Here is a 16,276-nt window from a genome sequence, read left to right as displayed (position 1 = left end):
ACGCTCAAACCTGTGGTGTTCCTCACATAGTGGTACTAATCACGGTCAACGCTCAAACCTGTGGTGGTCCTCACATAGTGGTACTAATCACGGTCAACGCTCAAACCTGTGGTGTTCCTCACATAATGGTACTAATCACGGTCAACGCTCAAACCTGTGGTGTTTCTCAAATAGTGGTACTAATCACGGGCAACGCTCAAACCCGTGGTGTTCCTCACATAGTGGTACCAATCACGGGCAACGCTCAAACCCGTGGTGTTCCTCACATAGTGGTACCAATCACGGTCAACGCCCAGACCCGCGGTGTTCCTCACATAGTGGTACCAATCACGGTCAACGCCCAGACCCGCGGTGTTCCTCACATAGTGGTACCAATCACGGTCAACGCCCAGACCCGCGGTGTTCCTCACATAGTGGTACCAATCACGGTCAACGCCCAGACCCGCGGTGTTCCTCACATAGTGGTACCAATCACGGTCAACGCCCAGACCCGCGGTGTTCCTCACATAGTGGTACTAATCACGGTCAACGCTCAAACCCGTGGTGTTTCTCACATAATGGTACTAATCACGGTCAACGCTCAAACCCGTGGTGTTTCTCAAATAGTGGTACTAAGCACGGTCAACGCTCAAACCCGTGGTGTTTCTCAAATAGTGGTACTAAGCACGGTCAACGCTCAAACCTGTGGTGTTCCTCACATAGTGGTACTAATCACGGGCAACGCTCAAACCCGTGGTGTTTCTCAAATAGTGGTACTAATCACGGTCAACGCTCAAACCTGTGGTGTTCCTCACATAGTGGTACTAATCACGGTCAACGCTCAAACCTGTGGTGGTCCTCACATAGTGGTACTAATCACGGTCAACGCTCAAACCTGTGGTGTTCCTCACATAATGGTACTAATCACGGTCAACGCTCAAACCTGTGGTGTTTCTCAAATAGTGGTACTAATCACGGGCAACGCTCAAACCCGTGGTGTTCCTCACATAGTGGTACCAATCACGGGCAACGCTCAAACCCGTGGTGTTCCTCACATAGTGGTACTAATCACGGGCAACGCTCAAACCCGTGGTGTTCCTCACATAGTGGTACCAATCACGGGCAACGCTCAAACCTACAGTGTTCCTCACATAGTGGTACTAATCACGGGCAACGCTCAAACCTGTGGTGTTCCTCACATAGTGTTACTAATCACGGGCAACGCTCAAACCCGTGGTGTTTCTCACATAGTGGTACTAATCACGGGCAACGCTCAAACCCGTGCTGTTCCTCACATAATGATACTAATCACGGGCAACGCTCAAACCCGTGGTGTTCCTCACATAATGATACTAATCACGGGCAACGCTCAAACCTGTGGTGTTCCTCACATAGTGTTACTAATCACGGGCAACGCTCAAACCCGTGGTGTTTCTCACATAATGGTACTAATCACGGGCAACGCTCAAACCTGTGGTGTTCCTCACATAATGATACTAATCACGGGCAACGCTCAAACCCGTGGTGTTCCTCACATAATGGTACTAATCACGGGCAACGCTCAAACCTGTGGTGTTCCTCACATAGTGTTACTAATCACGGGCAACGCTCAAACCCGTGGTGTTTCTCACATAGTGGTACTAATCACGGGCAACGCTCAAACCTGTGGTGTTCCTCACATAATGATACTAATCACGGGCAACGCTCAAACCTGTGGTGTTCCTCACATAGTGTTACTAATCACGGTCAACGCTCAAACCTGTGGTGTTCCTCACGTAATGATACTAATCACGGGCAACGCTCAAACCTGTGGTGTTCCTCACATAATGGTACTAATCACGGGCAACGCTCAAACCCGTGGTGTTCCTCACATAGTGGTACTAATCACGGGCAACGCTCAAACCCGTGGTGTTCCTCACATAATGGTACTAATCACGGGCAACGCTCAAACCCGTGGTGTTCCTCACATAATGGTACTAATCACGGGCAACGCTCAAACCTGTGGTGTTCCTCACATAATGGTACTAATCACGGTCAACGCTCAAACCCGTGGTGTTCCTCACATAGTGGTACTAATCACGGGCAACGCTCAAACCCGTGGTGTTCCTCACATAGTGGTACTAATCACGGGCAACGCTCAAACCCGTGGTGTTCCTCACATAATGATACTAATCACGGGCAACGCTCAAACCCGTGGTGTTCCTCACGTAATGATACTAATCACAAGTAGTCTCATGGTTCTAGGCCTAAGTCCATCATCCCTTGGTCGCCCTTTTAGTAGCCTCCTACGACAGGCAGGTGAACTTCTTAGTCTGCGTCTCTCATCCACAGGAGGTCTATTATTATAAAGTCGGCCAAACATGGAGCTATCCAAAACCAGTAAATGTAAGAAGACTAGAATCTATAAAGGCTACATATTGAGAAAAACATCTTCAACCTGCAAAAAGGTACCGATTGGACTGAAATACTTACTAGATGTCACTAAGGATATAGCTCAGAATAACTACTTACCTGCCACTCCAGTGTATGAAACTTATTTAGCAGCAAAAGAGCAAAAAGACTTTCCGTGCATCTTGCACTTGCAATGAAAATCAGCGATGCTCTTCGTGTTATGTTAAGAAGAATGGCGCAATCCGATTGGCGGAGAAAATTCTTCTTTTCGAGGAAATTTGGTTACTTTGATACTTTCGGGCATGCGAATCAAATTGACGAACTTGCCGTATTTGCTATGCCAGAGAGCCAGCCGCTACCTATTGTTGTGCGTCAGAGGAGGGAGGGGAAGGGAGGGGAAGTGGTAAGCGAAAGGGTGGACCGCCGTGGCCTATATTAAGCTCATTCCATGTTAAGAAAACAGTTTTGCTCTCATGACAACAGTGTTGCCATTTCGAACGACTCTTTCAACGTCATCACGGGAAAACGGCGGCACGTAAATTTGTGAAATTCAGTATGTAAATTCAAGATAAAAAGCGGAAGAAACTAAGCTAAAAATTAATTTATGAACTAAAGGGGACGGGGAGTTTACAGGGGCTATTTTTGGTTTGTACAGAATCAGAGGTAAACTACGGCACATAAAAAAACCTTAGCATTGAAATAGACAAATAACTGTTATGGGCTCGAGCATTTAATTACATTTCATAAATTTCTCCAGGCAATACAGGCTAGAAAACAGACGCAACAAATAAATCTTCTTCTTCTTTATCTGTTTACCCTCCAGGGTCGGTTTTCCCTCAGCGAGGGATCCCACATCTACCGCATCAAGGTCAGTGTCCTGGAGCTTCAGACTCTGGGTCTGGGGATACAACTGGAGAGGATGACCAGTACCTCACCTGCTATGCTGAACAGGGGCCGTGGTGGGGGATGGGAGGATTGGACGGGATAGACAAGGAAGGGGAAGGACGCGGCCGTGGCCTTAGGTACCATCCAGGCATTTGCCTGGAGGAGAAGTGGGAAAGAACGGAAAACCAATTCCAGGATGGCTGAGGTGGAAATCGAGCTCACCTCTACTCAGTTGACCTCCCGAGGCTGAGTGGACCCCGTTCCAGCCCTCGAACCACTTTTCAAATTTCGTAGCAGAGCCGGGAATCGAACGCGGATCTCCGAGGGTGGCAGCTAATCACACTAACCACTACACCAGAGAGGCGGACGTAACAAATAAATACTGTAGATGACTTCACTACAGAAGTGAGCTGCCAGCGGTTCACAGAGTGAGGGACCTCACGAGGCTTGTACCCAGTGGTTTAGTTGGACCGGAACGGGCCGGAACGCCTTTCCGGAAAACATTTTCCCGCTTTAGAATGACGTAACATTTTTACATTCAGTAAGAAAATCTTATAATCCATACATAGCGCTGAAACGTTATGGGTGTACTCCAGCGGACTAATATTGAACCTTACGGTTTTATGTTCATAATTATCAGTGATTCAAAGGTACTATACAAAAATAATTGGCCCTGCACTTCTACTTTGGATATCTGCTATGGTGATGAGAGTGTTGGCAACCTTTTTCCACATGTCAGACAAGAGGAGGTACATTAATGCTTTTAGAAAGTATGTCGAGACCAAGGAAATTCCAGTGGAGCTGATGCCTTTAATCAAGAATGTACAGACTATTCCCATCTTTTCAGCAGAAGCTGAAAGAGCTTTCATTACCATGAATGAGATCCACAGCGAAAAGAGAAATAGGCTGCTGGTTGCAAGATCAAGCAGCGTTTGACCTCGTGTGCATATATTTAACCCACAACCATATGGCTACGAAAGGGGAGACGTTCATCTGATAAAACGACTTGTCGGAAACATGAGGCCGCTGATTTTGACACCCAATACGAGTCTATCTGGAAATTGCTGAATTAATAAGGTGAGTTCCTGTAAATATTTTTTCCAACTAAATCACTGCTTGTACCAGAACACAAAAGAAGGAAAATGAAGGAAGGCAACGAAGTAATGGCTGTTGCAGCCATTGCGCTTCCCCACTACAAATGTATTTATGAAAAAGAAAATGTTATTTAGTTATTTTAATAACTCGCGGGCAAAATGTCTCATCTTTTTTTATCTGTCTTTCATAACAGATTACAAAGTCCAGTTTAATGTCCTTCAACACGAGGAATCATGGGTGTCTCAGAGGGAGTGTGTTCACTCCTTGTGAGTCCATAAGAGCAATACTGTTTTCTTAACGTGGAATGAGCTTAATATAGGCCACGGCGGTCCACCCTTTCACTTACCACTTCCCCTCCCTTCCCCTCCCTCCTCTGATGCACAACAATAGGAACTGTCCCGGCAATTGCCTTAGTGCAAGAGAATGAAAAACCACGGAAAACCCTTCTCAGGACAGCCGACAGTGGAGACGAGCTCCTCTTCGACTCCCGAATGCAGAAGCCAAGGTAGAATAAAGCGCGGGAACGAGCGGGGATCATAGACACTGCGATAATAGATGATCTAATAATATCGCTTGCTGATTCCGCGAGCTATTTCCTGCGAGGAGGAGAGACATGGAAGGAATCGAACCGCTCCCCAGGGATTAGACCGGCGGCCAGATGAGCAAGTCATTGTTTTGTTTTTTCCATTTAAGGACATTGTTCAGTTATAGTGATTGTCATTGAGTTACGAACTTGTTATTTTGGTTGCTTTGTAATTATCTGGACTTAATTATTCTGTTCCGCGTGAAATCTTCCGTTAATTTTTTTAGCATTGCAATGGTGATTGTCATTGAGTTACGTACTGGTTATTTTAGTTGTTTTTTAAATTACGGTTTGTAGTTCCCTGCAGTGAATTGTTCTGTTCCGCGTCAGATATTCCCGTTGTGATTGTGTGATTTACATCTTCTACGTAACCTGTTGACCGTAGCTACTTCTGAAAAGTGGCAATGCGAGATATTTGAACTTAAAACTGAGTTTTTAAAAATCTCCTGTTAGGTTTAAAAGTATTTTAACACGTTATCGTGTGCATTCTAGTATTATGACATCATATTACATCTTTAGAGAGTGAATCATGAATGAAAACAAGCAGAGTTCGTGAGAAAAGCGTCGCACTGTCTATTCTTAGCAACAATGGTTGTGCTGTTTGTTTATTGTCCGTGGTTCAGCGCTTTACCACAATCAATCACTACTGATCTGCATTTGGGGCAGTCGCCCATGTGGCAGATTCCCTGTCTGTTGTTTTCCTAGCCTTTTCTTACATGATTTCAAAGAAACTCGAAATTTATTCAACATCTCGCTTGGTAAGTTATTCAAATCCCTAACTCCCCTTCCTATAAACGAATATTTGCGCAAATATGTCCTCTTGAATTCCAACTTTGTCTTCATATTGTGATCTTTCCTACTTTTAAAAACACTACTCAAACTTATCCGTCTACTCATGTCATTCCGCGCCATCTCTCCACTGACAGCTCGGAACATACCACTTAGTCGAGCAGCTCTTCTTCTTTCTCACAAGCCTTCCCAGCCCAAACTTTGCAACATTTTTGTAAGGCTACACTTTTGCTGGAAATCACCCAGAACAAATCGAGCTGCTTTTCTTTGGATTGTTTCCAATTCTTGAACTAAGTAATCCTGGTGAGGGTCTCATACGCTAGAATCGTACTCTAATTGGGCTCTTATCAGAGACTTAGATGCCCCGAGATGCCCTCCCCTTTACATCCTTACTACAACCCCTAAATACCCTCATAAGCATGTGCAGAGATATGTACCGTTTATTTACAATCCTATTTACGTGATTACCCCAATGAAGATCTTTCCTTATATTAACACCTAGGTACTTACAATGATCCCCAAAGGGAACTTTCACCCCATGAACGCAGTAATTAAAACTGAGAGGACTTTTCCTATTTGTGAAACTCACAACCTGACTTTTAACCCCGTTTATCTCCATACCATTGCCTACTGTCCATCTCACAACACTATCGAGGTCATTTTGCAGTTAATCACAATCTTGTAACTTATTCATTACTCTGTACAGAATAACATCATCTGCAAACGCCTTATCTCTGATTCCACTTCTTTACTCATATCATATCATATATGTATGTATGTATGTATGTATGTATGTATGTATGTATGTATGTATGTATGTATGTATGTATGTATGTATGTATGTATGTATGTATGTATGTATGTATGTATGGACCGGGCGAGTTGGCCGTGCGCGTAGAGGGGCGCGGCTGTGAGCTTGCATCCGGGAGATAGTAGGTTCGAATCCCACTATCGGCAGCCCTGAAGATGGTTTTCCGCGGTTTCCCATTTTCACACCAGGCAAATGCTGGGACTGTACCTTAATTAAGGCCACGGCCGCTTCCTTACAACTCCTAGGCCTTTCCTATCCCATCGTCGCCATAAGACCTATCTGTGTCGGTGCGACGTAAAACCCCTAGCAAAAAAAAAATGTATGTTGGGTATTCAGCCCGAAGGCTGGTTTGATCCTCTACAGCTCCACCAACAGCTGTCATAGATAGCCTAGGTGTCACTGAAGAGGCATACTGGGGAAGTGAGGAGTGAGGTAGTTTCCCGTTGCTTTCCTCACTGAGCCAGCCGTTGCTATTGCATATCAGTCTGCCAAGCCCACTGAAATGCATGCACCAACCGACTCTATGAGCGATATTTTCACACCATTCAGAACAGGGACTGACTGCATAAGGAATGGCATTACTGGCATCGCTCATACCTCAGTCACTTTCATATTGTCAAAGCCAAGGATGAGACTGAGACAGGTCAATGAAAGTAACAAATTTATTCTAGCCTGTACCAGAAGACATAGTGCACTGTAAACACTACATCCTGCCAGCAAAGGCAGATATCATATATAAACATAAAGGTTCAATAATACTGCCTTGAGGTATTCCCCTCTTAAATTATTACAGGGTCAGAGCTTCGCCTACTCTAATTCTCTGAGATCTATTTTCTACCACTCAACTGTTAAGACTCTAACTTTGGAAAAGAAAAAGACAAGGATTGGTCACCTTTCCTCACTTTTACATAGCTTCATTTTAAATATTCTATATTAGTAAGAATACATCTCGCGGCGAGTTAGATATTCGGGCATGTCTTCCTTCTTAGACCATTGTCCGGAGTACGGATGGATTATTTAAAAAACAGGAATGTCCTCCTGTTTTTAGCGAATCTGCTTATTTTGTGGTAATCTGTTTTTACAAGTATTCTTCACTACGCGACGGCATCACCGATATCGTGTCGATATTTATACGAAGGGCGTACTATATTGTTTTACACTGTGGGCCGATTTCAGAAACTATGACTAGTTTAAAGCCTTAGACAACGTATACCTAAATAACGTCTAAATCGAACAAGAAAGCAGTGACCGACCGACCGACCGACATGGAACCAAGTTGGGCTAAGACGGCCAGCGCTCTACCATGGTCGGTCACTTGCTTTCTTGGCTTACGCTGCCTGAACTGTCAACGATAGACCCCAAGTGTAAGCGTACGAATTGTAGAGCATAAAAACCTCTACAAAAAAAGTCCGCGATGGTATATACCTATTTCGAACCGGCTGCCCTCTAGGAGCGATTTTGTGTTATAGTCCGCAGTAAAAAAATATTACTCCTTAAGATTAAATAAATATTTCGATATTATCCTCGAACTCCTCATCGAAATAAATCATTTGACCTCCTGCACTATTTCATAAGGATTACAATAACCGTGTCAGGACATTATTTGCATGAATGGTTCAGAAGTTATGACCATTTTAGACTGTAGTGGTAATTCGTTCCCTTTTGTCTGCTAGCAACTTGCCTCTACCTCGCCGCTTGGAGCGCTGTAGTCGCCTCGGATGAAAAATATCATCAGAGCTTCGCGACTGTATATATTAGACTGTGATTGCAGTTCAGAGTTGTTATAAATTGCAGAATACTTTTTTCTATACCAGGGCACAATGCAAATGTACAAATAGTATTTTCATTGATCTCAGTACAATGAACGGATAACAGGAACCGTTTCAAGTAGAATCTGTGAAAACCCTCTTAATTATTCATTATAATCCAAAGGACTTTACATCCAGATCTGTTTATATGTTAGACAAGCCAAAACTCCAACAGGCGATTGAATCTTCAGAAAAGTACCAGCAAGGCGTGTAAATTAGTTATGATTTCATTGTTTAAATTTTTGTAAGAATTGAATATGAAAATGGATACATTTTGTCTATGTATGTGAAAATGAGAATATTCTTTTTGCTAGTGGCTTTATGTCGCACCGACACAGATATGTCTTATGACGACGATGGGATAGGAAAGGCCTAGGAGTTGGAAGGAAGCGGCCGTGGCCTTAATTAAGGTACAGCCCAAGCATTTTCCTGGTGTGAAAATGGGAAACCACGGAAAACCATCTTCAGGGCTGCTAACAGTGGGATTCGAACCCACTATCTCCCGGATGCAAGCTCACATCCGCGCGCCTCTAACCGCACGGCCAACTCGCCCGATAAAATGAGAATATGTAACTCTAAATTCAGACTCTCAAAGGAGGAATTTTGTGTCCTCGTTTTTTTGCATTCTCCCCCTTTTAAAATAGTTTTGTCTCCCCTTTTTAATCTATTTGTGTCTGGTAACCCCATCTGGCATGTATAAATGCTAATTCAGGTAGGTATCGTTTCACGTCAATTGTGTATTCTTTTTTCACATGTGAATGGTCAACGGAATTGCCACCGTAACTAATTCTTTGTGGAGGTAATAATAAATAATGCGAATAAATTATACTGCTGCCAATTTCGAACATACGGTGAAACCTCCCTAAACGGTCACCTCAATAAACGACCACTTTTCTCCGGAACCGATTAATTTCCCATTCTGTGTTAATATCCCCTCCTTTAAAACACAGGGGGTTCTTAACTTCGGAGTGTGGGTTGGCGACCACGGGGCCCTTAGCTGAGACATTACATTCCTTTCACCATCTTGTGCCAGGCTCCTCATTTTCGTCTATCTTATGCGATCTCCCTTGACCATTATTTTCCGAGCCCGGTTGTATTAGGTTTCGAAAACGTCGGAGTCTCTCATTTTTATGAACTTCGTGGCCCTTCTCTTCCTTCATTTCAAATGTCGGACCCTTTCCAGTTTTCACTTCTGATTAGTGTTAATAGAGAATGGTTGTGTAGTTCTACAGTACTTCCTTTTAAAACATTAAAACACTGCTACCCTCCTTTAAACGGTCACCTCACCCCGCGGTCAGCGGACAGGCACATTTCACAAACTGACCTGAATGAAACGGCCACGTTATTAACTCGATGTCTCGTCTGCGTCGGATAAGCGGAATTCTACTTCGCATGAAAGAGATGCAGCCAAATGTTTCCAGGTGATCATTTCTGAAAATTACACACGTGTATGGAACATTTCAAAACAGTTGTTTTCTTTGGAGAGGCACTTAAAATAGCAAGTTTCACTGGTACCTTTACATTGACAAATTGTAGGCCTGGCACTTCCTAACCAATTTTACAGCTACACAAACCATAGAAACGCACACTGCGAGGCCCAGATTGACGCGGCAAAAACGACTAGTCAGTGCGCCAGACTGTTTTAACTATACCACTTTTCACGAGAGTGTAATCCTGATGTAAACACATAGGAGGAGCACCTTTCCTTTGCACGTGGACATAACGTAGTTGATTGAAGAAGCAACCGTCGCACTCGCTCGACTGTATGAGAGCTCGCGAAGGAAAGTAGTACGTCGCATTAATTTTATTTTATTTCAGTTTATTACATTTAGAGAGTTTGGAAGAGTACGCATTCGTAATTAAAATGTGGTTGTCATATATACCGGTATAAATGCTTTTATATATAAAATAGTTATTAAATAACGAGAAATGAAGGCACAAGGCGTAGTGTAATACAGGAAGCCTTCTCGTAGTGGGGGAAAGTCCCAAGCTGTACAGCGTGAAGATAAGGTGTTGCAACTTGCAGCAGTCAGCGAGTCAGTATTCATAGTGAGAGAAATGGAGCAAGAGGTAGGACCATCGCGTGTAGTGAAACACAAAAGAGGAAAACCGCTCAGAAGTGACCATAGGCAGTGCATCATGAATGTCTTCAATAAACTAAGTGAACAGAGTCCAGGTTTAGTCGTTTATTCAGAAGTTCAGATCTTCGCACTGTTGTCGTATGCGATGCGCAGCCCTGTACGTCCGAACACGAGACGTTGACGAGGTGGAGGTCGGTACTGCACGCTCAGCGAATCACAATTGTTTCTTTGGCGGAGGTGTGGACATGCCTTGTTTACATCAGGATTAAACTCTCCTGAAAAAACATATAACCTGCACGACCGTGTGGGTCATGTAGGGGAGCTCTATACACTAATGGCTGAGCTAAGGAACACGTTATATTACCCAGAACGTAAGGCTATACACGAAAATGCAAATATCGTTACCCTTTTCCCTCCTTAAGTAGGGCATCACTGCTGCCAACTTGACTAGTTACATACTGAAATCACGACACATAACCATCAACAAACTAACTTCAATGTAAGTATTAATAATGGGGATTCCTTTACCCAAGTGAATGATCAATCAAAAGATATTCTTAATTAAGTCTGTATTCAAGCTTAATGAGAAATTAAGGACATGAATACTCTCTCTCATCCTCAATCAATTGAATGCTATATATTTTTACCTTTAGTTTGATATACAACCTGTGTCTGAAAAGTTCGGTGAACGGTCTCATGAAATTGACAACGTAAGTTACACACAAAACTCCTTTACTGGCTTTCAAAGTAATCTCCGTTAGCTACAACACACTTTCGCCATCGACTGTAAAGCTGCTGGAAGCTGACAACAAACGCTTCTTTTAGAATCTCCCGGAGAACCCTTGTCACGCGTTGTTGGATACATGCTACACTGTCGAACCGGTGGCCTTCCAGGGCTATTTAAGACGGGGGAACAAAAAAAATCTGCCGGCGCCAAATCTGGAGAATACGGAGGGTGTGGAAGAACAGTCACCTGGCGTTCAACGAGAAACTGGGTCACGCGGATCGCGGTGTGCGGACGGACATTGTCATGGAGGAGCTTCCACTGTCCACTCCGGTACAGTTCAGGTCGAACCCGTCTGATGCGTTGCAGTAGCCGTTTCAAAACTCCGTCGTAAAATTCCGCGTTGACAGGTGTACCCTGGGATACAAATTCATAATGAATGACACCATTGCTGTCGAAAAAGGCGATCAGCATTGTCTTAATCTTGGACTTTGTGCGCTGACTTTTCTTGGGAGGCGGAGAAGACGCTGAACACCACGCCATTGACCGTCTCTTGGTCTCCGGATCATACTGGTAGCTCCACGACTCGTCTCCTGTAATGATGGTTTTCAACACCTCCGGATATTGGTCATAAACGTCAATGAAATCTCCCGACGTTTCCATCCGAGTGTGCTTCTGCTCGTCTGTCAGGTTGTGCGGTACAAACCGGGCACAAATCTTCCGCTTTTTCAAATGTTCGTGAACAATGGTCCTTACACTGTCCTTGCCTACACCCACTTCATCTGCCATCATTCGTAAGGACAGTCGCCGATCATTCCGCAAGCATCTGTCGCACTCGTTCTACTGTATGTTGTCTGGAGATGTGCTTGTGGTTGGTCGACCCGGACGCGGCTCGTCCACAACACCCTCCTTTCCATGTCGAAAGCGTTTAAACCAGTCAAAAACGCACTTTTTAATCACTGCTTGAGCGTGGTAGACTGGCACTAACATTGCGTGTGTTTCCGTTGCGTTTTGCAAAACTTCATGTTAACGCGTTGCTCCGTTTTGCACTCCATTGTGGTGCGATGTGTTGCAGCGTTCAACTCCGTTTAACTGTGTTGAGTTGACCGATAGGGGGCACTTGATGTCGTGTCTCGCAATGCGTAAACGCGAGCGCATCATCCGAACTAGCACGGTGTACAAACCAGGCGAAAATTCACCGAACTTTTCAGACACAGGTTGTACGTATTACTATAACCGTATTCTTCGGTGTTTGCTTGATATAAATAATTCAGCTCTCTTCTTGAAATGTGCTGTTGCTTGTAGGACTGAAGTGAAACAACGCTGTATTAATACACACAAGCACATGCGGTAAATCAATAACAATACACAAAGGCCACGTTTGCAAACCGAACCAGAGTCGTGACAATACAAGTTTAGGTTAGTTGATAACGAAGTTTCCTTCCATTTCTACCGATTGTCATTATATCAGAAAATAACCATCGAAACAAGATGAAAATAATTCCCCGTTAATGTCACAACTCATAAATTCCGAGTCAACCGTCGGTTTCCAGTTTCCATACCTCGTAGCAATTTATGATAGCCTTCTGAATTGATCCCTGTAGAGGAGGTAACGTTGCTAGCCTTCTGAATTGATCCCTGTAGAGGAGGTAACGTTGCTAGCCTTCTGAATTTATCCCTGTAGAGGAGGTAACGTTGCTAGCCTTCTGAATTGATCCCTGCAGAGGAGGTAACGTTGCTAACATTCTGAATTGATCCTTGTAGAGGAGGTAACGTTGCTAGCCTTCTGAATTGATCCCTGTAGAGGAGGTAACGTTGCTAGCCTTCTGAATCGATCCCTGTAGAGGATGTAACGTTGTCAGCCTTCTGAATTGATCCCTGTAGAGGATGTAACGTTGCTAGCCTTCTGAATTGATCCCTGTAGAGGAGGTAACGTTGCTAGCCTTCTGAATTGATCCCTGTAGAAGAGCTGATGTTGCTAGCCTTCTGAATTGATCCCTGTAGATGAGGTAACGTTGCTAGCCTTCTGAATTGATCCCTGTAGAGGAGGTAACGTTGCTAGCCTTCTGAATTGATCCCTGTAGAGGAGGTAACGTTGCTAGCCTTCTGAATTGATCCCTGTAGAGGAGGTAACGTTGCTAGCCTTCTGAATTGATCCCTGTAGAGGAGGTAACGTTGCTTTCCTTTTCAGAAGAGTTCTTACAGATTTTTCTTGCTTCATAGGCATCCTAACTGAATCTATACATACGAATTGGACGAAATAAAACCGTATTAATAAAATGCTGCGTTCATCATTTCACACTTACTACGTTTTTAAATTCTACTTACCTGGTATTATCCAAATAGATTTACTATCCTATAGAAAAAGAAAATATGCCTTACTCGCAAATGTAAAAGTAGTGATTTTTCACAACACAGCATTGCCAGTTCTCGCAAGTCAGTTAGATAATCACTACACATTACTTAAAAAACTTGTTGGATCTACTTGATGGGGCACACACCCACAAACTGTCAGAACTACTGCACTAGCCTTATTTATTCTGCTGGTGAATATGCCTGTCCAGTGTGATACAAATCTGCCCACGCAAAACAGATTGATGTGGCACTCAATGAAAGCTGTAGAATAATTACTGGTGTCCTGAAGCCAACTCCTCTCGACAAAATCAATTACCTTGCTGGTATTGCTCCTTGTGATGTCAGGAGAGAGGTTGCGGCTAATGACGAAAGGCTTAAAACAAATCTAATGCCTTCGCATCCACTCTTTGGATACCAACCTGCCCAACGAAGACTGAAGTCCAGGAAAGCATTTTAACATCTTCAGAACACCTGGAAGAATCATCGGACAAAGTCAGGATTACCAAATGGAAACAAAAGACCCCTGATCTTGAAATGGAATGGAACCACGGGAAGTGTTGCCTCCCGGTCACACCGAGGACTGGTTGACATGGAGGTCCTTAAACAGACTTAGATCTGGAGTGGGTAGAACCAGAGCGAATCTACGAAAATGGAACTGTGGTGGACTTCAGACAACCGAACACCTGCTATGCTGCCCCCTGTGTCCATCAAACTGCATAATGGAAGACTTGGTGCTGGCCAATCCAAATGCACTTGAAGTGGCCAATTTTTGGGTCGAATCGGTGTGACATCTGTATGGCATATATTGTTGAAGACCTTTTACTTGTATATATCTGTGTATGTAGTTCGTTTCTTTTAAATGTAGTATTATTCTATTGTACTTCTGATTCGAGTAAAGAAAGAAGACTACCTCAAGAAATAATAGGGGAAGACAGAAAAAGTAATTTCGTTCCCTAAGGCTGATGACACACGGAGCGGTTTTTGCCGAGTCGGCAGCGGTTTTTGCCGACTGTGACGAAACCATTGCCTGCTCGAACTGCATCTAAAATGACTGCTTATAAGCAGTCATCGGGTGCGTATCGAGCAGGCAGTGGACAAAACACATTAGTGAGCGTGACGTTAGGTGAGGAAATTACCGAAAAATAAAGGATTGTTCTTATTCTTATTCCAAAAGACTACTTACTCTATATGTCCTTTTACGTGTATATTATTGAATTTCAAAGATACTTCATGATATCTAATACAAGAATACCTACCAATGATGCAATCGCCGCGTAAATTCAGCCACGCCCGACTAGAGCGAAGCATCAAGTCAGCCGTGATTAAGCTGAATGTATTAAATCTATGGCGCTAGAGCGCGCACAAAGTCTTCAAAACGCTCGCTGCACCGCCAACTACACGACAGGCCGAGTCGGCAAATCTGCCGCCTGTCGGCGAGCACCGCTGTGTCTGTTTCATCCCATCTGATACAATAGAAACATGCGCCGACGCGGCGGCCGACTCGACGAAAACCGCTCCGTGTGTCATCAGCCTAAGTGTATTCGCTTACATGCCGAGTAGTATAGTTACTGTGCAGCCTGTTTACTTACCATGGCGAATGCTCCCAGGATGATGGACGTAGAAGCGCTGGCTCTGAGTCGTGCTCTGCTGTGATGAAGTCGCCTCCAAGCGAGCCCCACTTTGGTCCTCATCACGTCAATCTTCCGGGCGTGACCGCATGTTGAGCAGCAGTTGCTAGCAGAGCTCGTGATCCCCGAGTCCAAGCTGGGCTGTGAAATAACAACCAAAGAATTTCAGCCAAATACAGGAGTTGTCGGTTATTCGCTGTCCGAAAGCATGAAGGAATAGCAACCTCGCTCATATACCTGGTCTCAACTAGTCTGCGAAAAGATTCCGTACAGCGTATAAAGTGATTGCTTCTTATACAGCTGTAATTGATGGGTTTCACAATTTCTGGTTAACAATTTCTAAATTGAGTGTTGAATATAGAATTTTCGTGCACTGTAGATTTTTAAAGCACGACTCTGCTGGAAGAGTTAGAAGAGAAATAAGAAGCTTATTCCCAAAACGTACTAAATCCAAAAAATTCAAAATTGATATAATGATGGACAACAAACATTGGTAGGAAGATCCTTGATTTGAAAGAAAAAGAAACCGTTAAACTAGACAAATCCTTGTAAAACAGGGCGTTGAAAATCATGTTTTATACCAATAAGTACCAAATCCCACGAGGTGAATTGGCCAGAACATAACGTATCCATGCGGCCAATGAGTAACTATTTCCGTGTCACGTGACCAGAAGCAACAGAACACTTCGTTTAGTTTATATTGTTGTGTTGGTTGATTTAATTTAATATATGAAGGCTGGGACTTTAAATACCGAGCTCGATAGCTGCAGTCGTTTAAGTGCGGCTAGTATCCAGTATTCGGAAGATAGTGGGTTCGAGCCCCACTGTCGGCAGCCCTGAAAATGGTTTTCCGTGGTTTCCCATTTTCACACCAGGCAAATGCTAGCGCTGTACCGTAATTAAGGCCACGGCTGCTTCCTTCCCACTCCTAGCCCTTGCCTGTCCCATCGTTGCCATAAGACTTATCTGTGTCACTGCGACGTAAAGCAGCTAGTAAAAAAGAGGGGGACTTTAATAGTGGCAGCACTGCTGTAGAGACGCCATGTAAGGGAGCCTAATAATGTTGCTGATAGCACACGTTAGTGAGAGTTCCGTTTCTATGAGTTTCGACTTGACAGTTAACCAGAAGTGAGACATTGGTGCCAAA

At 43.9% G+C, this 16,276-nt stretch overlaps 1 protein-coding gene across 1 annotated transcript in view; it reads right to left on the bottom strand.

Moving 5' to 3' along the window:
* Nucleotides 1–16,276, bottom strand: part of LOC136886009 (calcium release-activated calcium channel protein 1) — a 107,071-nt gene that overhangs the window by 50,566 nt on the left and 40,229 nt on the right. The window contains exon 2 of the mRNA XM_067158720.2: nucleotides 15,091–15,270. Within this exon, the coding sequence (XP_067014821.1) occupies nucleotides 15,091–15,270 (180 nt within the window). The remainder of the gene's footprint in view (nucleotides 1–15,090; nucleotides 15,271–16,276) is intronic.

Source organism: Anabrus simplex, chromosome X (genome assembly GCF_040414725.1).
Source record: "Anabrus simplex isolate iqAnaSimp1 chromosome X, ASM4041472v1, whole genome shotgun sequence".
NCBI classification, from domain to species: Eukaryota; Metazoa; Arthropoda; class Insecta; order Orthoptera; family Tettigoniidae; genus Anabrus; species Anabrus simplex.
Note: the sequence above shows the minus strand (reverse complement) of the source record. Positions and strands in the feature narration are given on the sequence as shown.